We start from the raw sequence: 23,369 nt of genomic DNA, 5'->3' as shown, positions 1-23,369 counted from the left end.
TCTTAAGCTATGTCCGAATTGCAGTCAATTCTATCCTATGGTATGTCCGAATTACAGTCAATTCTCTCTTAAGGTATGTCCAAACTGCAGTCAATTCTCTCCGAAGGTATATCGAAACTGCAGTCAATTCTCTCTTAAGGTATGTCCAAACTGCAGTCAATTCTCTCCTAACGTATGTCCAAACTGCAGTCAATTCTCTCCTAAGGTATGTCCAAACTGCAGTCAATTCTCTCCTAACGTATGTCCAAACTGCAGTCAATTCTCTCCTAAGGTATGTCCAAACTGCAGTCAATTCTCTCCTAAAGTATGTCCAAACTGCAGTCAATTCTCTCCTAAGGTATGTCCAAACCGCAGTCAATTCTCTCTTAAGCTATGTCCGAATTGCAGTCAATTCTATCCTATGGTATGTCCGAATTACAGTCAATTCTCTCTTAAGGTATGTCCAAACTGCAGTCAATTCTCTCCTAAGGTATGTCCAAACTGCAGTCAATTCTCTCCGAAGGTATATCGAAACTGCAGTCAATTCTCTCCTAACGTATGTCCAAACTGCAGTCAATTCTCTCCTAACGTATGTCCAAACTGCAGTCAATTGTCTCCTAACGTATGTCCAAACTGCAGTCAATTCTATCCGAAGGTATGTCCGAATTGCAATCAGTTATATCCGAAGGTATGTCCGAATTGCAATCAATTTTATCCTAAGGTATGTCCGAACTGCAGTCAATTCTATCCAATGGTATGTCCGAATTGCAGTCAATTTTCTCCTAAGGTATCTCCAAACTGCTGTAATTTCTCTCCTAAGGTATGTCTAAACTGCAGTCAATTCTCTCCTCATGTATGTGGGAACTGCAGTCAACTCTCTCCTCAGGTATGTCCAAACTGCAGTCAATTCTCTCCTCAGGTATGTCCGAACTGCAGAAACGTTCTCACAGGTTGAGTGCCCAACTGCTGGGACTCTTGTCAGGCTCCAAACCCAACTGGTAGTTCCTTGTACCTCTTAAATACGGTATTATAATCCGAATCACACCCTCCATCGTGAGGAAATCACCCATCTGCCTCAGTTGAGTTCTTTGTACAGCCTGGAACTCTCGATATGGAATAGAATAAAAATGATAATAAAAGAGGCAGCTTTAGTAAAGGGGATACAAGATCATGTTTATAGCAACAACACATCAACAACAGGGGGTTCCATTCCTTCCCAACATTTCAATATGACCAAACAGGGTGTTCATCCCTCAACTCGACTTCCACACAAGTTTTTGTAAAAACAATGCAATGCACGAGTCCATGATTTCCTTCATCATAGTGAAGTTTATTGTCCATTCACCATTTGGTATTTAAAAATAAAAAATAAAAAAGCAGTTGGAAGAAGAAACTATAAATTTTCCAACAACAAAAAGGAAGTATACTTTCTTGTTTCCTCCCTCATATTAAAAACGAAATACAAAAAAACAGTCAGCTGATTGTCGAGATTGTTGTGTACAACCACACTCAGCTCACAAAAACCACAATCACGTTTAGCAAGAACAGAATGGAAAAAAATATTTTAAAAAACCCTTCCATTTCCCACTTGTCTTGTGTTCTCCCTTTGCATTGTGCGTACAGTTTTGATGTCAGGTGTTCAGGTACAGCAAGAGTTCAAAACCTCCTAAGGACCGGCGAAAGAAGTGAAAAGAGTCTGTTCAGGTTCATTTTTACTGATATTCTCGTGGTTTTAACAAACCTAACATGGACAACTTCAACATTCAAAGTCTTCTCCTTACTTTGATGTTTCTGCTTCCATGTGAGTAATATTATTGTGCTGCTTATCGAATGGAGTATTAGTCTTTGTGAAGGTGCGTTTCGGTCTGAGTGTAATGGAGGTCAACAACGGAAATCTGATGTAAGTGAGTTAATCAACGTGGGGATCGAGATGTGCATGACGTTTCGAACGTTAATCCTTTGTCTGCTCTTTTGACGAAGGGGTAACATCATGGGTGCAGGTTCAGCAGTAAGTTCAGCGGTGCAGGAGGTTACCAAACTAACCTTAAACAATATCATATAAAGCAGGGCTGGATTTAGGCATGCGCAAGCAGGGCAGTTGCCCAGGGGCCTCCACAACCAGGGGGCCTCCACATATTTCATGAAAAAAAAATTGTAAGGTAAAATGTATTTGTGAGTATCTGAATGGTAGTTGGTAGTTAGTGGAACAGATATAAGATATTCATCTTATGTCATTCTCTGTTTTATATAGAAGTTCAGATTCTTTGTTCTTGAAAAATATACTTTATGGATGACTGTAAATATGTCTTGTCACCTTTTTATTATTCTAAGGTAGGGTGAGCCTCCACGACGAAACATACGCAGAGGTTGTATACACAAAAATAAATATAACTACAATGGCACTCGGTAGTGTGCGTACCTCCACAAGGCTGAACAGTTCACATTTTGTAACCCACCGATGGGCTGGATTTTAACCAAAATCAAATCGGCTTGTTCTTGTCACCTAACCAACTCATACCCATAGTTTTGTCATAACTCGTCCACAACTTTTTGAAATATCATTCCATGTATCATTTTTGGCTTTATCTCTCAATGGTGAAGACTCACCGATGAAATTATCAGATCCAGATCTGGATCTTCACAAAAATCAAATCAATTGGTCCTTGTCAAACACCCAACCTGTCCCCCAAGTTTCGTCCGAATTCGTCCAAAACCTTTTGAAATATGTTGCTCACAGAAGACAAACAAGCAGAGACGGATAGGGATAACAACATAACCTTCAAGTAACAAACACAAAACGAGGCTAGAAGGGCACTCGGTGGAGCGCATCCCTCCGCCACGTCATGCCTGATCCACGAGAACATGTCGGGCCCAAAACATTTTTGAAATATCATGTTATACAGAACTCGATCGTTTTGGCCCTATCTCTCAATGGTGAAGAATCACTTTGGAAATTAAATAATTCTCGTATCCAGATCCGGATTCAGATCTTCACCAAAATCGAATCAATTCATCCTTATGACACACCGGACGTGTCCATCAAGTTTCGTCCGAATCCGTCCCCAACTTTTTGAGATATCGTGCTATGTATCGTTTTTGGCCCAATCTCTCAATGGTGAAGAATCACTTCAAAAATTCTAATAGCCGGATCCGGATGCGGATCTTCACCAAAATCTAATCAGTTCGGACTTATCATACACCGAACATGTCCACAAAATTTCATTCGGATCCGCCCAGAACTTTGTGAGATATCCTGTACACAGACAAACAGAGAGACAGACAGAAAGGGGTAAAAGCATAACCTCCTTCACCTTCGGTGGCAGAGGTATATATATATATATATATTATTGTTTTTTTTTCAGCGATCTAATCTCCACGTTCTAGGAATTGAAATTGTCATGATATTAATCTGTTGTACAGGTAAAAGCAATCTGTGGTACAGGTTATAATAATCTGTAGTAAGTGGTGAGAGTAATCAGTTGTACAGGTTATAATAATCTGTAGTAAGTGGTGAGATTAATCAGTTGTACATGTTAAAGTAATCTGTGGTACAGGTTATAGTTATCTGTAGTTAGTGGTGAGAGTAATCAGTTGTACAGGTTATAATAATCTGTCGTAAGTGGTGAGAGTAATCCGTTGTACAGGTTATAGTAATCTGTTTCAAGTGGTTATAGTAATCTGTTGTAAGTGGTTAGAGTAATCAGTTATACAGGTTATAGTAATCTGTTCCTCAACTGGATTAAGAAATGTACAAAAGGGAGGGGCCAGATCCTGTTGAGGGACTTTCCCTCATAGATTTGGCTTCACAGAGTCAATTGTGAAAATTCCCAATGAACCATTTCACAAAAAATGATCAGGTTTCTCCACACGTGGGTGGGATTCAAGAAATGAAATGGAGACCGATCGGACCTGAAAGTATCGACGTGTGTGTGTGTATGTGTGTGTGTGTGTGTGTGTGTGTGTGTGTGTGTGTGTGTGTGTGTGTGTGTGTGTGTGTGTGTGTGTGTGTGTGTGTGTGTGTGTGTGTGTGTGTGTGTGTGTATATATATATATATGTATTGTTACGGTTGTGGAAATTCACAAACCACCATTCAGGCTCCCCAGAGATCAGTTATTTCGATAAGTATATGTTTCAGGTTAGGTTCCCCCACCGATGTATAACGGGACTTGTTCGTGTGCCGGGCTGTGCATCTTTGAGTTAGCCGTTATTATTTTTATATCTTTTATTTTAAACAAACAACATCTCCTCAACAACAAACTCAACAACCACACCACCTCCACCACAACGCCAACAACTCTACAACCACGCCATCCCCACCACAGCGCCATCAACATCGCGACACCCTCATGCCCGCCTGAGCGATAGCGGCAAAATGCCGTCGATACGAACTCGCGGCGCGACAGGAAGAACCACATTCCAACGTCCGTGTGCAAAATCAGCTGTTCACGGCTGATTAGCATAAATATATCAAAACGGGCTTTCACGTTGTGCCTTTGTGTCTACAGTTGTTCTGACATGAGTTTTTTTACATCCCGGAAGTAAGTCACGAGTCTCTAAGAAGATCTATGTCCTCATGTCTGATAGTTCTGATGTGAGTGAAGAATTTGTTGTTTCTACGATGCAGAACAACTCACACCTGCCGTTTTCTTAAAGACATTGGTGTGGTGTCCTTGGTTTTGCTCATTTATGAGTCTCGCCCTGAATGTGCGACTCGCCCTTAGTCTCGACACTATTACAACGCCACTGTCTGTCTGTCTGTGTATCCGTGTCTATATATTTCAGCTTTAAAAATGGTTTTCTCTGCAATCACTTGTCCGATCGATGCAAAACTTTAAACAAAGGAGGGACTCCCCATGGAGAATATTTTAATGCCAACTCTGACGTCATAGGTCATCTGGTATGGCAGCCATATTGGTTTAAAGGAAAAAAATGGACACCATTTTCTCCAAAACCACTCAATTTTTTTTTGAAACTTGGCATATGCCAACAACTCCACATGGGGTATATAGGGTAAAAATGATGATGTCATCGTTGAAGTGGTATTCCAACCATAATTTGTTGAATTGAAATCCTTATCTGAACTTCATATATCTGATCTATGTCCTGATGTGAGTGAAGAATTAAATTTACGACGTCCTAACCCATGCCATTAAACTATGTGACATAATATGGTGCATGGATGATACGGGTATATGGGCCAAATAGGAGTGAGCCATAATAGTCGCATGTTCAGTTAGCAATGGTATTTTTGGCGAGACTATACGAGTGCCATTCTTTACGAGTGCCATTCTAATTCACTTCATATTTTTATTTTCCCTTTTTTGTAATCATTGGGGCTGCTGTTTTGGTTTCACACGTGACTTCTATTTGGACCTGGTTTTGGAAATTTTTTGCGAGGTGGATGAGGGATACCTTTTTTAGCTTGTTTGGTGTTAGCATACAAATTTGATTTGGTAGTCTCTTGGGCTTTTCACGTACTCAGCTAGGAATTGTCATTGTGTACTTGATTGAACTCCTTCAGGCCACAACCTCCTTATCCTGTAAGCAGATACATTCTTGGGATGCATTGATTTTTACAGAACATTTTGTGGATAGTAAGGAGTTTCCTTGTTTTTATATCTAATTTGTTGATTTCTGGTTTTGGGCACTTTATTATTCCACAGCTCTATTTGAATGCTGGTACTGCAAGTTGGTTTATGGTTTTGATTTTGTTTCTTGGAAAGAGATATGTTTTCAGCATCATCCTCGTTCTACACAGGCATTCTTTGGGAATTGTTTTGAGCATTTGTTTTTAACATATTTTGTAGCCATCTTCTACTATAAGGTATTTGTATCATGCTTCCTTGTCTAGTTCTTGTATTGTTGTATTTAGGTCGATTTTTATGTCGTCCATTTTTGTTGGTGTACCTTGTATGAATGTGCGCTTTCGACAAAATTCCAAAAATCACAGATACATTTATCTCGGCCAAATTCAATTTGAGTGTTGTCAGAGTACCGTTTCACTAATTTCGTTTATTCTGCCAATTTTTTATTGTTTGGTGCGAATAGCTTTGGATCATCCATGTACAGTCAATATGTCACCTGTCCTGTACATTTGGACATTCTTTTATTGGATGCTAGGGTGTATCCCTGTTTTTGTTCATTAATGAGGGTGTTCAGTGGGTCTAGGACCAGACAAAATAGGAGGGGCGAAAGGCTGTCTCCTTGATAGATCCCGCATCGTAACTTCACACCTGGTATTTCAATATTTTCTTGTCGGTGTTGTAATATCAATGCAGTATTCCAGTGTACCATTGCCTTCTCCATCAGTTTGGTTTTTGGGGGTTGATATTGTATACGTGCATGCATTTCATCATCCACGAATGTGAAACACTATCAGAAGCTTCCTTTTTATTGTCTATCCATGCTATGGACAAGTTTGTCTTCTTGTTTTACAGTTTTAGAGTAGGGCCTTGTTTAGTAGTATGTGGTCTATTGTTCTGTAGAATACTATCTTACGTCCCTTCTGTTCTGTCTCTTGGCCTCCTTGTTGTGGTTAGGTGATGGTACATAATTTATGTGATGATTCCCTTTAGAGGTTTTATTTCATTGTTAGACAATTTTTGGTCTATACTTGTTAGGAAGTTGGGTTTCTTCAATTTCTGGATGAGAAATGTGTTACCTTCTGTGAGACACTCATTGATATTATCTTTCCTCTTTGATAAGTTTGTTGAATGTTCACGCATAATGATTGTGGGGAGCATCGAGTTGCTTTAGCTAGAAGATTGGAATTCCACCCAGGCACCTGCTTTTGAAATCGGCCACCGAAGGTGGACGGAAGTTATGTATTCAGCCCTCTTTGTCTGTCTGTTTGTTTGCAAGCAGAATATCTAAAAAAAAATCTGTGGATGGATTCGAACGAAACTTGGTGGACAGCTTGTTTGTGTAACAAAGACTAATCGTTTCGATTTTGGTGAAAATCCGGATCTGGACACGAGAATTTTAAAAGCGATTCTTCATCAAAGAGAGCTATGGCCAAAAACTATATTCTGTATATAGCATAATATCTGAAAACGTTATGGACGGGTTATGACAAAACTTAGTGAATGTGTTTGGTGGGTAGGTGACAAGAACACACCGATTACATTTTGGTTGAGGTCCAGATACAGATTCAGCCGATCAGTGGGATACAAAACGTAAACTGTTCAACCTTGTGGAGATATGTGCTCTACCGGGTGCCATTCTAGTTGCAAGTTATTTATAAAAAAAATTCTCCATTAAATATGACTGGAGCATTTAATTTTTCTGTTCCTTTTTCTTTTCCAAGTTTCTGATGCTATCCAACTCCTTGTGTTATTTTGGGTCTTGTGGTCGCAATTTTAGCCATCTTAAGACAGAAAAACCTTTAGTTCAATACAAGCTGTTTATTCATTGAAATAAAAGACACTCTTGTGCACAAGAAGAAGGCTCCGACTCTCAACAATGTTGCGAGCCGAAGACTTAATTCCACATAACATATAATATTGAGTGTATATATAGTTTTACCAGGGTATGTCGAGACAACAGATGGAACTTTGTGGACTTTAAAATTGCAACATAGAAGAATTATTGGTCTGTTTTGGAGCTTACTTATAGTCCCGGGAGGGTGGAGGGGGGGGGGGAGATGGTCATTTCCTGATGCTGACTTAGATGGTCATCAGACAGATAAGGTTTAACAAGGTTGTTTACGACTACATCAGCAAAATGTGTGTATTCTGCTCTTTACTAGTTTTCTCAGCATATATTTATTAAATTCTTTCTCAAAGCGCTAAACTAAGTTAATTTGCATTTTTACATCTATCTATAATTCCAGCAATGTGTGTGTGTCTGTCTGCGACCGCCATTTCTCGACGACCACCAGTCCGATCTGATTGAAACTTGCCAGGAATATTGCCGGGGCCGTGCAGATGTGCCTTTTCAAGGTTTGATATTAATTGGACGAGCAGTTCCCAAGTTACGGCCATTTATCTGTCAACCAATGACAGGACATGGTGCTATGATGTCACGAATGACGTCACAATGCTTCCTCTTTTTTTTTGATATTATGTCACAATTGACGCTGGGAGCTGAGTATGTGCCTTTTCAAAGTTTGATATCGTTCTTCTTCATCCGTTTCAGCTGCTTCCCAAGTGTTTCCCAAGGTTTGGAAACTTTTTTTCCCAAGGTTTGAATTAATTGTTTAAATTATTAATTAATCCCAAGGTTTTAATTTTCCCAAGGGAAACAGCTGTTTCCCAAGGGTTTGAAAGCTGTTTTTTCCCAAGGTTTGAATTAATTGTTGTGCTTGGTAGACATTTATGAATACATTTATAGAGAGAGGGGCGAGAGAGGAGGGGGAGGGGGGAGAGGGGGGGCAAGAGAGGGGGAGAGAGGGGGGATGAGATGGGGGTGAGAGTGGGGGCAAGAGAGTGGGGGTGAGAGAGAGGAGCGAGAGAGGAGGGGCGAGAGTGGAGGGGCGAGAGAGGAGGGGGAGAGAGGGGGCGAGAGGGGGCGAGAGGGGGGCGAGAGGGGGGGCGAGAGGGGGGGCGAGAGAGGGGGTCACAATTGTTCTTCTTCTTCGTTTGATATGACGTCACAATTGACGCTGGGGACAATTGACGCTGGGAAAAAATGTGCCTTTTCAAGGTTTGATATCGTTCTTCATCCATTTCAGCTGTTTCCCAAGGTTTGAAAGCTGTTTTTTCCCAAGGTTTAAATTAATTGTTCAAATTATTAATTTCTCCCAAGGTTTGGGGGGGGCAAGAGAGAGGGACGAGAGAGAGGGGGTGTCACAATTCGAGAGAGGGGGCGGGAGAGGGGGTGAGAGTGGGGGCGAGAGAGAGGGGTGAGAAAGAGGGGCGAGAGAGAGGGGCGAGAGGAGGGAGGAGAGAGAGGGGCGAGAGGAGGGAGGAGAGAGGAGGGGCGAGACTAGGGGGGAGAGAGGGGATGAGAGAGGGGGGAAGGGGGGCATCACAATTCTTCTTCTTCGTTTGATATGACGTCACAATTGACGCTGGGGACCTGAGTATGTTTCCCAGGTGTTTCCCAAGTTATGGCCATTTATGATACGGTTGGTCCGATCTAATTGAAATAATGCCCCAATCCAGTAGTCGTTTACAAGAGTGAAGGAACGAAGCTGCACCTACGGGCCCGCACTAGTTATTATAAATTCAATTAATAATTCAGTTTCCACAGTCTTCATCAGTATCTTTCCAAAAATCTTTATGTTTATCTTTCTCAGGGGAACTTGATACATTCTGCTTTTGTTTCCCTAGTTTGTGGTCGAAGCTTTTTGAGTTATTTTCAAATGTGGTTTTTTCTCACATTGTTTACTTTGTCATAATTTATTTTTTATCTTCCTTGCTATAATTTCTATTTTGAGTTTGCTTTCAGAATCCATTATCTCTCGGTCTTGTCTTTGATTTTATATTGGTAAGTGCAAGCGGGGAAAGATCCATAGCCAGACTGAGGGAAGCGTAGGATGGACCATGTCTTTCGAGTAGGTTAGATTGTTACGTACAGGGGCAAATCCAGGAATTGGGGAGGGGGGCTTCCAAATAACAGAAAATCTAAGTCACATGAACGTTATGAAAACTTTATTGCAGCTTTCAAATAAATGCACATTCACATATTCTTTGATATGCATGTATTGTGCAAAAATATATGTAAGTTAATTATTTTAGTATTTAAATGCATAACAAAATAAAATAGCTTGAATTCAATAAACTTTAAGTTTCAATCTTAAATATCATGACTAGTGAGACATACCTGAGTGATGGTAGTGCCTATATGACATACTAGCAACTATATGACATACCAGAAGGAGTTCTGGGTGACCAGGGAACCCCTGGGTTTGCCACTGTAATGGTAAATTTTTTTTTGTTGGGAAGGGGGGGGGGGTTCCGGGCAACCAGGAAACCCCCCTGGATTTGCCACTGACTTATCAGGGATCTGTCAGAGTAAGTCGTTTGTTACACATGACACTGAGGAGGCAGCATATGTAATTTATAAACAGGGTAGACAGATTAATTATGTTTTTGGAAAACCTCTTGTTTGTGGGCAGGGCGAGGAGTGGACTTCCCAACGCAGAGGCACAGGTGTCACAGGTGTACAATGAGGCCGATTACGATCTCTCTGGCACTTTGTGCCAGCCGTGGTGGAGCAGTGGGCTGTCGAGCCCAAATTAAAAGATGTACATTTATTTTTATTGGGGCCGTTCCCATGGGCGGGACTTGAGATGAAGACTCCGCTCAAGAGGAAGAGGAGATTGGGGTGCACGTGAGTGCCGAGAAAGGAGGAAGAGGAGAACTCAGTTAAGAATGGAGAGTCCACTGGCGAGTCCGGGGGAGACAGCCGGAGAGTCGAGACAAGAGTCACCAGGAGAGAGGCTCATGCAGGAGAGAACCAAGAGAGGCTCGTATGCAAAGAGGACGGAGACCTCGCTTAGAGGAGAAGCCTCATGTGGGATCGACCCAAGCTGGGATCACCCTCTGTTCTTCGAGGGCCAGGAGGACTCTATGTAAAAAGGACAAAAGTGGACCATGTGGCCAAGTGTAAGCCCTACCCATCACACTGGCCCTGCTTGTTACTGGCTCGAGTCTCCCTCCTGGTCTCCAAAGCGGACACCATTGTGTTGAACTGCACCCACCCTGTGCATCAAATAAAAGGGAAGGCCTGCTTGCATTATTATTGTGTTGTGAAAGTGTTATCTGTGGCACCTAGTGGATTAGGATTTGAGATTTTATTTCTCCTCATTGTCCCTAAGTTTGCATATCCCATTGTCCTATTTGTGTATTTTTGACTTCCTTTGTTTGTTCCATCATTATCACTCTTTGCTGACCCTCTTCCTTGTCCTTCTTTTAATAAAAAATAAATCCTTAAAAGGTAAGAACGTGTTTCAGCTATTTGCTTTCTGTGTGGGTTTGACATTGTTTCGTTTCATTTGGACTTAATATACACTTTAATGAAACAAACCTAAAAATATTTTCAACCAACTCATTAATAACTTATCTTTTCCTGCATTTTCAGATGAACAGCACACAAGAGCTGTGGAAGTGACACCCGTGTTTGTAGCTGTTGGTGACACAGTCAGATTGCCTTGTTTGTTTAACAGATCATTGTGGCATGAATTGGCTCGAGTGGGATGGCTCAAGGACAGAAAATCCTCACACAGAGACTTCCACTTGTACAAAGACTTCCCAAATGAAGGAAAGACTCTGAGTACAGATAAGGATTTATTAAATAATGTGAACATTATTGGCAATGGATTAAAAGGAGATTTTTCTCTTCTTTTCTCACCTGTGCATTTTGACGATTCTGGGAGATTCACCTGTTACTACAGAAATATTTCAACTCACATCTTCACAAAGCTCAAGGTGGTGATACTCATTACTGCTGAAGGTGAATAATGTAGCATTGATGGAAACCTCTGATAAACCGAATTTCGGAAATTACTGACCACATCAGCCGAGGTTGAATACCTTATAGATTATGTCAGGACTATTAAATATTTAGCCTTTCAAGTATGCCAGGGAGGGAGGGATGGAATGGTGGAATGGCCAGGCACACTATGTTTCTGTCAGAAATAAATACTTTATTGAACGATAGGACACGGAATGAAACCCTGGACAGAAGTTGCAGAGGGAAGACCAACAGCTGAAGGCTAACATGCACATACATCAAATCATGTGTGCTGAATCCATCAAGTAAGAAGGGAAAGCATGTGGTCAATAACCTGAGGCTGTTGTAAAAGTAGCACAGTGAGCAGGGACAGAAGTAGTCCAGAAGGTTACAGCAAGGACATGAGGAGCAGAAACAGAGCAGGCATCTGTCTCAGAGCAAGAACTGTCTGAAGGGGAAAGGGCAAGCAAGCAAATCACCCAGTGCAGGATGTGTGCCTTTCTTCTCCACCCTTACATGTGGCAAATCTTGGCCCCCCCCCCCACCTTCACTACACCCAAAACCAAACCAATCACCAGCCACAGGGGTGGTATCTCTGAGCCAAGGAGTCCACCAATCATGGGCCAGTGGTTCCTCCAATAATGTCTCTTTGTTCCCCTGCTTTGAGATCCTGCCCCTAAGGATGCTGACAAAACCAGACCCTCACACAAATGGAACTTCACCTCTCACTCAGAAACAGACACCAAGGAGGAGTCAACTCTCCTTGCTCGGTAGATGAGAGGGAAACATGTACACTGCCCTCTCCATTTGCCCAGTTCAACATAAGGGAATCACACGGATAAGACGTATTAACCCGTCGAGTCAGATATCAACAAGGCTTGTTCCCATGGTGAGCCACACAAAAGACAAAATTGCTGTCTCCATGTCCGACTCAATATATGGATGGAGATGCCTAAGTGGTAGCTTCTTGTTTAAACACGTCATAGCACATTTTTCATTTTCTCTATTTCTTTGCAAGCCTGGTGTTGGCTTAGTGGTTAGGGTGGCCATCTTGGGATCCTAGGGTCCTGAGTTCGAGCCCCGTTGGCTGCTGAATTAACACCAGGTGGGGTTGACTCGGCCTGTCATCCTCCTGAGGTTGGTGAAATGAGCGCCAATGTACTGGTAGAGGGGCAGAGCATCAGTGGCACAGCTGTGCTCCAAGAAATGGTTGGAGTGGCGACCCATCCAAGATTGTGCCAAATCGCCAAGGAAAAACTGCTTCAGCAGTTCCAATGCTCTGTTCATGAGTATGGATCTAAGAAGAAGATATTTCTCTCCAAAGGCCATGGGATTCATTTATTGACTATGATGGGCACTAACTAGGCAACTGGGAGATCCTAGAAAGTGGAGGGGGTGTGACAGTGTGTTGTGCCCACAGAGACCCAACTCAAAGGAAATCCCAAACCCCCCAATCATCCCACCTCTCACCACCTCCCTTACCGTATCGTTGCTGGAGGGGGTCATCAAAATCGTCTTCCATATCCTATCCATAGTCACCAAGGGCCTTTCTGCCTCTGGTTTGACTGATCCTGATGCTCCTCTCACCACAAAATTTTTCCAGCCGCATGCTGCAGCAAGGGGAGGCAAGGCATGGGAAAAGCTCCGCATTTCTCTCTCATCGAGAGATTGCACTACCTCCAGACACCCACAAATCTTACATCACCTTAATTTTCTGAGGCTGGTAATCATTATTTCATTACCTGTCGTACATAGTGACGTTTTCCTCTATGCCATTCACAAAAAATAAAAGCAAAATGTGAAGATATTTATTTTAATTTATGATGTTCATATTTCTACATTTCAAAACCTTTCTACTTGGTGAAACGACTTGGCACTTCCAGCCATCTCGACCCATTCCCTTACCAATTCCACAACTAACCTGCATTTATCCCTTGCAAAGCTTAGTGAGTAATAACTATTTAAATTTAACTTCTTTCCTTCTCATTCTAAAAAAATTGCTCTGGAGCATGTTCAATTACAATAGCATTTGGTGTGCAGTTTATCAAATCTCCTCACTCTACCAATCTACCACAGAACCCTTTGACCCAGATCCAATCACAAACTGGATAATCACATTTGTGATTGGATAATCATAAAAATTTATCCCATCACAAATGACTGTGGAAGGTCCAAGCTATTAATGATTGATTTCTGTGGAATGTGGGCCCACCGGGACTTGAGCAAAACGTACGAGCAACATAACTTTCTACAGATGCACCAGTCTGGTCCTCTGGTTGCAGTACCAATGATCCGTTCATGGTGACCCACATCCATAGACCTGACTCAGCACGTGAGGGTTGTCACATGCTGGGCAATCGCATAGCTCGCTCGCTGTGGCTCATGGAGAGGCTGCAGGTCCGAGCTCTCGGGAGGTTCCTTCCTCAGGCCTCTGTGAACTTCGGAGGTACTGCCACCAAGGTGCGGCCCAGCAAAACATCTCCATGTAGTCTTTCCTATAACAGGTGTACAGGAAGGGTACCACCTCCAGGAATCCTGTGGGTACCGCGTTCTAGATTCAGCCACACCAACCCAGGATTGTGACTCATGTTGCACCCTAATGACTTTGGACCACTGCAGAACTGCCATCCAGTTTATTATTTGGTGATGTATATTATTTGGCAATGTATATTTCCAGAATATGTAAATTACATTTCCAGTATATTATTTGGCGATGCGAGACTTCAACTTCGACTTCACAGGAACTAACTCAATCTTCATGGGTGTAAAATCACCTTCCGCTGATACCAACTCAAATTACGCAGACTTCAACGTACCCTTTGTGAGCTCCAACTCACCTCTGTGGGCTGTAACTGCACCTCCACATCCTCTAATTGCACCTCCTCAGGTGCTAAATCATGCTCTGCAGGCACTGACATGCTCAGTGGGTGCTAATTTACTCTCTGTGGGCACTCACTCATCCTCTACAGGCTGTAATTCACCCTCCATGGGCTCTATCTTATCCTCTACAGGCTCCAACTACACCTCTGCAGGTCCTCTGCAGCTCCCTACTTTGCTCCATCACTTGGATGACCTCTTGGATCGGTAGAAGCAATTTTGTACCTACACTATCATGATGGAGTTCCATGACATTATTTCCTTCAATTCCTATCCCTCTGACAACTTTTAATTTATCCATTTTGTTTCCCCATTTATGGAGAAAAATGTATTCCTTTTAAATTTAATTTTCATGTTGAGATTCCTTTCTTCAAATTTTGCTTCCATGTTAAGATTAATTTCAGTGAAATTTTGTATTATGGCCTGATACGTCCTCACGGTATCGCTCTGTGCCACACTCCCAGAAGCCCAGGAGTGGGCGCTTCCTTGAATGACACTGGGAGTGGGGGATATTCTTCTGCTAAACCACTGCCCACTACAAAACTCTGCCCCTGCCCTCATGTTTTTCATCATTTATGCCATCTTGTTCCAGCGACCATGCAGCATGCTAAGTAAAGAAAATTTAATTTAATTAAAATTGATCGCACGCAAGATTTTTCAATTTTACAATTTCCTCTGCAGGAATAATAATAGAATCCCACTCCTGACACCAAATGTTGCATTGATCGCACCTTCTGATAATGATAATGGAGGCAATTACTGACCAAAACAGAGGCTCACTCCAAGGATAACCAAGCTATTAATGTTTCATATGGACCAATGCCTGAGTAGGTGAATGTTAACTCATAGTCTGGCAGGGGATAATATCTCACTGGTTATAAATCAGCCCAGCAGCAATGCCAAATTAACTCAAACGTCATTGTAGCTCAATGACAGGATCATGAGATGCACCACATCTCTTTAAGAAATAAATAATTTATTACATGAGAGAACATGGAATAAAACTACAGGCAAAAAGATTGAAAAGATACAGGAAAGACTACTTCAGTTTTGTACACGCACGCACACACCAATCATATGGTGTTGTAAAACCTGTCCATGTTGGCAAAGTGAGTGGGGTCATATAGCAAACCAAAGAGTGTCAATGAGGACACAATAATTAAAAGTGAAGTATGATACTGTCATTGAGTGATAGCTGTCCCAAGAGGAAAGAGAAACCTTGAGCTTGTCCCAGCTTTGCATGTGCACTTTTACTCTCTGCCCATGTTTTGCAGCAAGTGTCTTTCTACACAAAGAGTGCACTAATCACTGCCAAAAGATTCTTCAAATCATGACTTTTTTTGGTGCTTCCTCTTTGAGATCCTGCCTCTCCTGACACTGACGAATCAAGGCTCGCACATGAACCAAGGTTTATTTTTCACTCACTGATGGAAGGCTAGGAGGAGTACTCTCACCACACCAGCCCTCCCCCCACCACATCTGGTAGGAGGGAGGGAGATGTGCATTCCACCCTCGGCTTCACCACTTGCTGGTGTTGCCCAGTTTGACCTTGGTGGAACTAGTTAGTTTAATTAAGATAGACAAGGCTCGTCCTGCTGCAAAACGCACAATTTCGTCGAACCACATGCACACATTTTCAAAATGTTCCAAGATATCCTCAAATATAAATGGTGTAAGGTCAACTAACTACTGTCTCCTGCTCCACAAACATAACAATAATGATCATCTATCCATAATTCCAGCAATGTGTGTGTGTGTGTGTGTGTGTGTGTGTGTGTGTGTGTGTGTGTGTGCCTACTGTTTCTTCACAACCTCTAGTCCGATCTAATTGAAAAACTTGCCAGGTATATTGCTGGGGACGTGAGGATGTGCCTTTTCAAGGTTTGATATTAATCAGACAAGTGCTTCCCAAGTTATGGCCATTTATTTACCAAACCAATGGGAAGACACGTTGTTGCACGGGCGTGGCCGATGGAGAAGGGAAGCACAGCCACGTTACCCATTACGGGTTACAACGTACGGGCTTCCGGAGAGTGATGACTTCGTGTATTCTAATAATTTCTCGATTTCTTATGTGCATTTATAAATAAACAGAATGGGCCAAGTTATGATCGTTTTCATATTAGACGGTGTATAAATTTTGGGAACATCAGAGTGCTGGTATGCTCTGAACCAGGAAGTAAATTTTTTTCTCTCTCTTCTTTTTGTTTTTCCTTGCCATGACATTGCGAAAAGGTAAAATACGTTGGCGCTAATTGAATAATCGGAACTGCGAATAATATCGAACTTCTGGGTTACGCACGTACAGGCACGTGAGAGCGAAGAAACGGCCTGTGTGGTTTATTTATTTATTATTATTATTTTTTTTTTTACGGGCACGTACTTGTTATATTAATTATTAAATAGGATGATTGAATAAAGTTCGTTTAAATTTAATAAGTGAGGGTGAAATTGTTACATTTGTTCCACACAGTGACAAGCTCAATGAACCCAGTAAGAGAGGGTGGTGAAACCACCCTGATGTGCAGGATCTCGAATGATACCAAGGGTGATGTTGAGTGGATGAGGGGGGAATTGTTAGTAGGAAAGGGAAAGGAAATGAAACTTTCACAAACGGAGATCACTGATGGGGGACAATGGAACTGCATTGTGTCCACCATGAACAAACCTCGTCTCACCATCAGTCACTTCATCAACGTCTATCAAGGTAAGTTAATTATCGTCATATTATGGAATTTATCTTTAATTTTCCTTTTTTTCACATTTGTGATTTAACATTAAAGATTCAATTACTCGTGTTATTAAACATCCGATCCCCTCTCTTACAGGATCACGTGATGGTGTAAAGAGAAGTATTTTTATAACTCCAGTTAAAAGTAACATCACCTTACCATGTGTGAATGATAACAGTACTCGATGGTATAAAACAAAGGAATCACAATCTCTGATCAAGGAGGGAGAGGAACAAACAAATGGGAAATTCACCATCACCGAGGATTTCTCACTTACAATCTCCGATGTTCGTCCCAGGGACACCGGACATTACGAGTGTCGATCTGATCGGGTTATCTGTAACATATTGGTTATCACCGTCACAGGTAAGCTGCTCTACTTGCAGTTATTGTCGAAGCAAAATTGTGAGTTTGAAACAGATTTTTTATTGTAAAAATAAATAAATGAACTATGAAATATTTACTTTCACCTCCAGCCACGTTGACCCCAAAGAACGGAGTTTCTGAAGGTGCTATTGGGTCTTTGAACTGTGACCTTTCACATCCTGTACCCGGTGTAACATTCGGGTGGCGTCATGAAATATCTGAAAGTGACGTCACAAACCAGTCGAGTTTCTCTTTCATATTTGCTCCTGAAGATCCAGTAAAATGGATGTGTGTTCTTTATGGGGAATCTGGGAGGATTATCACAACAACCTCACAAACAATCACAGAAGGTACGTTTTGCACCATTTTGAATTATTGAAGGCAAACAGTTCAAAATCCACACATAATTTACTTAATAGTGTTGCGAATTCTCACCCGCTGGAGTGCGAACGGCCACGTGACTCGAATCGCGGCACGTCGCCCACCGGACGGACAATTCCGTCGTGACCCTCTCGGAATAACGCCGGGAGCTAGTCACGGGTGGGCCTTTCGGCCTCACCACGATCGTGCCAATCGGCCACCCGCGTGGGATAGGGTTGTTCGCTAAACTCGACCTACCTAAGTACCCACGCAGAGGGTAGACCGGGCGATCGCACCTCGCCGCAGGTCGTCCCCGGACATGGGCCGCTTAAGCGACCCATTCTGTACTATCGGGATAACCGAGCGGTGTTATCGTCGGCCTCGATGGTTCCGATTAATTATCGGGCGCATTAAGGCCACTACCAACCCTTTACGTGAAGCAAGATGGAGATTCAATTAAAGAAAAGACGAAGCGAAACGGGAAAACAGTTCAACATGATGCACATTTATTCCACGGCACACGGAAAGCATACATATACAATTAAAACAATTATGCACAAAAAAGCAAATGTAAAGAAAGAAACAATGACGCAGAGATACTACCGAATAAGACCGACACACGGCAACACTTAACAGTTTTACTTCACCAGACTGGCGCCACACACACACACGTTTACACAGAAACAAAAGAAAAGGGGCCACCCTCAATGACAAGGGGGCAGACAGGGCCTGTGGGCCAATATTTGCGCGGGACCTGAAAGAGCGGTCAGGTCCGCGAGACCGGGTGGGTCCTACCTGTGTCTTTGTGATGAGCCGCAAATGTGGCAGCGCGGCGGTGCCCCGACTTCGTGCTCCTTCGCGGGTTTCGTTGGCACTGCTTGGAGTGGGGTGGGAACGGGGCCTCCTTTTCGCACTATCTCAGCGCGGGGGGAAAAGGGGGGGGGAATTGTTGATGCTCTGGGGAAAGAGTATAGCTGGCTTGCTTGGGTCCCGTGACGAGCGATTCCACCGTGACCTCGTCGCCGACTTCCTTGCCTCGGACCCGAACTCCTCGGTCTCTTCCCCCAATCCTCCTCAGCCGACTGCCAAAAACCACCGGGACGCCCCCGCCTCCACTCCGCGCTCCAAACTGCCTCTGCCCAAAACTCTCTCCGCTCTTCTGCCACTCTCCGCTCTTCCAAGGCCGACTCTGCCACTCTCCGCTCTTCCAAGGCAGACTCTGCCCATACCGACTCTGCCCAGATTCGCCCCGCGCTCGGTGCTTTATAGGCCGGCAGGAGAACCCATATGCAAATTTCTGGATCAGAACGAGCTCGGGGTGGAGCCACGCTCGCCCATTGGACGGAGGAAAAGGGGCGTGAATCTTCCCTGATCCTAGAATTTGCATATCTCGATTCCACACAGACGTGCCTGGAGGCAGGGCCAAACCACCCCGCACTTTCTGATTGGACGGATCAGAAGTGGGCGTGTAGCATTCCTGATCCGAATTCTCCTCGGAAAGGCCGCATTTTGCACTCGCGGCTTGGCGCGCGACCCTACGAGCCCAGGACAGCCTGACGCTCGGTGCTCATAGGTGGAGCGGGAATGGCCGCAGAAGGAGAGAGGTGAAGGTGGTGGAGGGTTTATGGTGGTGGTTTATGGCCATGGTGCCGTTTGGAATGGCGGTGATGCGATGTTTGCGGGAGCGAGTTGTGAAGGTAAAGATCGTGGCTGTTGGCGTTGTTGTTGTTGTTGTGAAGCGGCGTTGTGGTTGGTGGTTGTTGTGTGATGGCGGTTGAGACGTGGTTGGTTCAAAATAAAGATAGAACAGAAAAACGGCTATCTCAAAGGGTCGCAGCCCAAATGAATCACATTTATTCCCTCTAAACAACGGGTTTGGGCTAACTACACGTGTACTTACAGAGATATCTCACCTACGGGACCTGAATGGTGGTTTGCGAATTTCCACAACCGCAACAATAGTATCATTTTTGAGGTGGGATTTTGAACAAATCGCAATTTATTTCTTACCTAAGCAAACTCGTGTAACAGTATTCATAAATACCAATCACCATCTGCATTACGACTTCACAAGGTTTGCAATTTTTTTTTACAATTGTACAAAACTGAGGATCAAATTTAAAAGAATGGGTTCATTTGTATTGTTATAAAATGTGTTCTCTAGATAATCTAAAGATCATCTTATATAGAACATATTCTTTCAATTGTTTCGAGAATGTATTCTTTTGAAAATATAAATAATATGTTCAATACAATTTGGGCCTCAAGTTGTGTCGAAGTTCTCCAAAACTTGTTTTTAGAGTTTCTCCATAATACAATGTATAGAATTTACTTCCATATTATATTTTATGAGGGAGGTTTGCCACCATTTTAGCCAAGTGGGAGAAATGTGTGAGTACCTTGACCAGTGAAGGCCTTCACTCACTGCTTATTCATTGTTTGTGGATTTATCCAGAAAAGATACAAAATTTCATTTTTTTTGTGATCTCCATGCTGTTGAAAGGGGAATTCTCACAGTTTCACTTTTCCTTTCTCATTCAATGTGCTATCAGGAAAGAGTGAACAATGGTGAATAGTGCATCTTCCTATTCTTTGCTGTGACTTGATGACATTGATGAAGGATTGCTATTCGGTCGGTGTCCGTGTTTGTTCAAATGGGCACAGGTGATGCCCAATTGAGAATTGGGATTTTAGGTTCACCTAAACTGTTTCATCTGCCAACGATTAATATAGAATATATCTAGTTACCTATAACCAAAATTTTGGAATTTTCATGGGACCTAAGGCACTGGGCATTGTGAGTGGATTGAACATGCTTGTTGCACTCATTTGTAATTCTTGCAGGAAAAGATTGTTAATGTAATTAGTGTTGTTGCTTCATTTTTAACATTGAAGGGTTTTTACTGTTCAATATCTTTTAATGTTTATTATTATAGTGGCTCCGATCTTGCTGTGTATTAGATTGTTTATTGCACATTTTGTTTTACTCTTGCAGTTGATTGATTTGATTTTCATGTCCTCTCCCAAAATTAAATTTGTTGCTTGTGCCGTGATGGGTTGATGATTGGAGACAAACAAAGAGGTGCTATAATCATGTGGGATTTCAAATTTGTCTCCGTTGGCAGAACATTGAGTTTCATTATCTAGTACTGTCAGTGTGGAAGCACTGCTATTCCATATTTTTTGACAGAACTTAGCTAATTAGAACACACCAGTTCTAAGATGGCTGTGTTATTTGTCCATCTCCCACCAAAAACTCAGGTCTTACAAATCTCCCAATGACTGCAGGGGATGCCCAATAAAATGACTCATCACAGAGTAGTGGGGTTATCTGTGTTTATCGAGTGTTCACAATGGAGAATGTCTTATACCTTCTGCACTCATTGTTTGCCTCCAATTTTTAATTTGGTAACTATGCCCTGATTGTAGATATAGGTCCATTGCAAGTTACATGGTTCATTCTCCCATTGAAGAGCCGAAATGCAATGAAATGTACAAAACTGATAGAAATAAGTTTTGATTCCATGTCTTGAATGTGATGTGTGTTTAAGAGCTATAAACACTGTATTAAAAAAAATAATAACTTCAGCAGCAAGGAACAATGCATTTCCAAAATAAAATTTATTTTAAATGCAAACTATTTCTTGTATTCAATTCTTCCTGTGGTTTTGTTCCACAGATAAATCCACGGAGAATTGTAAAATATTTATTTGGATGTTCATTGCGTACGTGCTGCTGGTGGTCATTGTTTCAGCACTTTTGGTTTGGTACCTGCACAAGAAAAAAAAAAGGTAGAAACCAATCCATGCACACAACATAAACTGAGATTGGATATTTACTTTAAAGATTTCTATTTGTTGGGAAATAAACCTGGAAAAGCTAAAGCAAAGAGAAATGCAATTACTGGAATTTGCTTAATCTATTGTGTTCCTTTAACGAAATGTGAACATACCAAAACTAATAATAACAGGTATTGTTGGGATTATGTCATTTTGGAAATTCTACACATGAGAGAATTGCAAACAATATATATATATATATATATATATATATATATATATATATATATATATATATATATATATATATATATATATATATATATATATATATGTTCATGAATGTGTGCTGTGAGAGCCATTTTAGTGAATTATCTAGCATTTGTTCATATTATGTGAGATGTTGATATAATAAAAGACACACCAGGTTGTACATTATGTGTTTATTCGACAATATAAACCAGTTCTAAAACAATCCCACGTGTGTTGTTTTATTTAACAGGAGCGAACCAGAAGAAGCCGAGGAATAAATCGATGAAATGAAATACACCACATGGCATGTTAAAGTTCAAAATAACCAGATTCGTACATGTTGATGATTTTGTACAGCCCAAGAACATTCACCAGCTTCAGCTCCATCAATCACTGCATAACTGAAATATTTCCACTCACCATCAAGTCCACATTGTTAAGCTCCAGCACAAGGCCCATCCCGCATGTGTTTAGGCCGAAGTCACATTTTCCATGGCGGCCGTGGGGTCTCCAAAATCTACGGCCACTAGCAATTATACGGCGGCCGCAGTATTTCCACGGTCACACAATGCAGCAGTCACGTTTTTATTTTTCGGGGAGCCACACGGCGTATTTACAAATTGTGGAGACCGAAAACGTGGGGGTGCCGTACGGTCTTTGATTTGATGTCGCACGGTGACCTTTGGGCGTTCCTGCGGCGGCCATAGAATTTTCAAGGCAGACGCAAGGTGCCCACAAAGCGACCGCAGGGGGGCCCTAAGCCGAACGTGCGGCCAGATGGACGGCAACGAATGGGTTAATTTTTTTTACCAGTTCTTTTTTTTCGGGTTGTCGAATTGCTTCAGTGAACATAGAAATGAAAAAAGTTATAACTCTGCGCTATAATTCCACGGCGACCTTACGACCTGTAAAATATAGCCAAACGGCGTAGGGCCACCCTGAGGCCACCGCAGAAACTCTGCGGCCGCTGCACGTTTCTGTCAATTCAGAGGGCGTACGGCCGCCGTATCCTCGCCGTAGAGCAAATGTGACTTAGGCCTTACTCACTCGTGTTTCAGATGGTTTTGATTTTTTTGCTACTGAAACACTTGGGTGCCCTGTTGTCTCTGGGTGCTGAGTGAAGCTTGACCAATGAAGGTCGAACCAACTTGTGGTGAAAGCTTTGCGAAAATTGCCTGATTTATAGTGTGAAAAGACTCATTTTTCATTATACTGTAGTTTGAGTCATTTCTCTTTGTGTGTTTCATTTCTATGCAATGCTGAACCGCCGGATGGAATGAGTTACAACTGATGGTTGTACTTGTGGTGAGCACCGGAAGGTTTTAGGCAGTAATAAAATAATTGTCGTCGGTGGGCAGGGGGAGGGGATGGTTCAGGGTAGGGGTGGACGTGGGGAGTGAGAGGACGACCCCAATTCTTTCTTTGTAAATATGTATGGCAAAGCACCCTTTCCTGTGGGGGTAAATATTACAAGTTTTAGTAAAATATGCCAACTCTGGGGGAATTAACTTGTCCATAAGGATGAGTTCTTCCCGAGTTTACAGAACATAACAATAACTGTTGGATTTTAATCTGTGTAATAATCCACTTTGGCTGCAAATGTATTATGTTTGTGGTGTAGATGAA

The 23,369-nt window shown here is 42.3% G+C and overlaps 1 protein-coding gene across 3 annotated transcripts; it reads left to right on the top strand.

The window, feature by feature from the left end:
* Positions 1–1,519: 1,519 nt before the first annotated feature.
* On the top strand, positions 1,520–22,970 carry LOC147025063 (peroxidasin homolog). 3 transcript variants are annotated; one of them, XM_085885629.1, is made up of 7 exons: positions 1,520–1,780; positions 11,006–11,377; positions 16,728–16,961; positions 17,083–17,352; positions 17,463–17,702; positions 21,392–21,503; positions 21,994–22,970. In XM_085885629.1, the coding sequence occupies exons 1-7, from the start codon at positions 1,726–1,728 to the stop codon at positions 22,019–22,021; spliced, it is 1,311 nt and encodes a 436-aa protein (XP_085741755.1). In that variant the 5' UTR covers positions 1,520–1,725; the 3' UTR covers positions 22,022–22,970. The 3 variants fall into 3 exon arrangements, with proteins under 3 accessions (XP_085741755.1, XP_085741754.1, XP_085741756.1); XM_085885628.1 differs by lacking the exon at positions 1,520–1,780 and adding an exon at positions 8,028–8,139; XM_085885630.1 differs by lacking the exons at positions 1,520–1,780; positions 21,392–21,503; positions 21,994–22,970 and adding exons at positions 8,028–8,139; positions 20,265–21,376.
* The last annotated feature ends 399 nt before the right edge of the window (positions 22,971–23,369 follow it).

The sequence above is a fragment of the Eptatretus burgeri genome, chromosome 6 (assembly GCF_056783735.1).
Source record: "Eptatretus burgeri isolate ZD-2024b chromosome 6, Ebu_testis_v1, whole genome shotgun sequence".
Lineage (NCBI taxonomy): Eukaryota > Metazoa > Chordata > Myxini > Myxiniformes > Myxinidae > Eptatretus > Eptatretus burgeri.
This window is presented reverse-complemented; position numbering and strand designations above follow the sequence as displayed.

Excerpts from the sequence above, each read along its gene's own strand:
- LOC147025063 (XM_085885628.1), top strand. The coding sequence starts at position 8,043 with ATGTCACAATTGACGCTGGGAGCTGAGTATGTGCCTTTTCAAAGTTTG. Across the intron at positions 8,140-11,005 it reads CTTCCCAAGTGTTTCCCAAG|ATGAACAGCACACAAGAGCT; the intron begins GTTTGGAAACTT and ends CTGCATTTTCAG. Across the intron at positions 21,504-21,993 it reads CTGCACAAGAAAAAAAAAAG|GAGCGAACCAGAAGAAGCCG; the intron begins GTAGAAACCAAT and ends TTTATTTAACAG.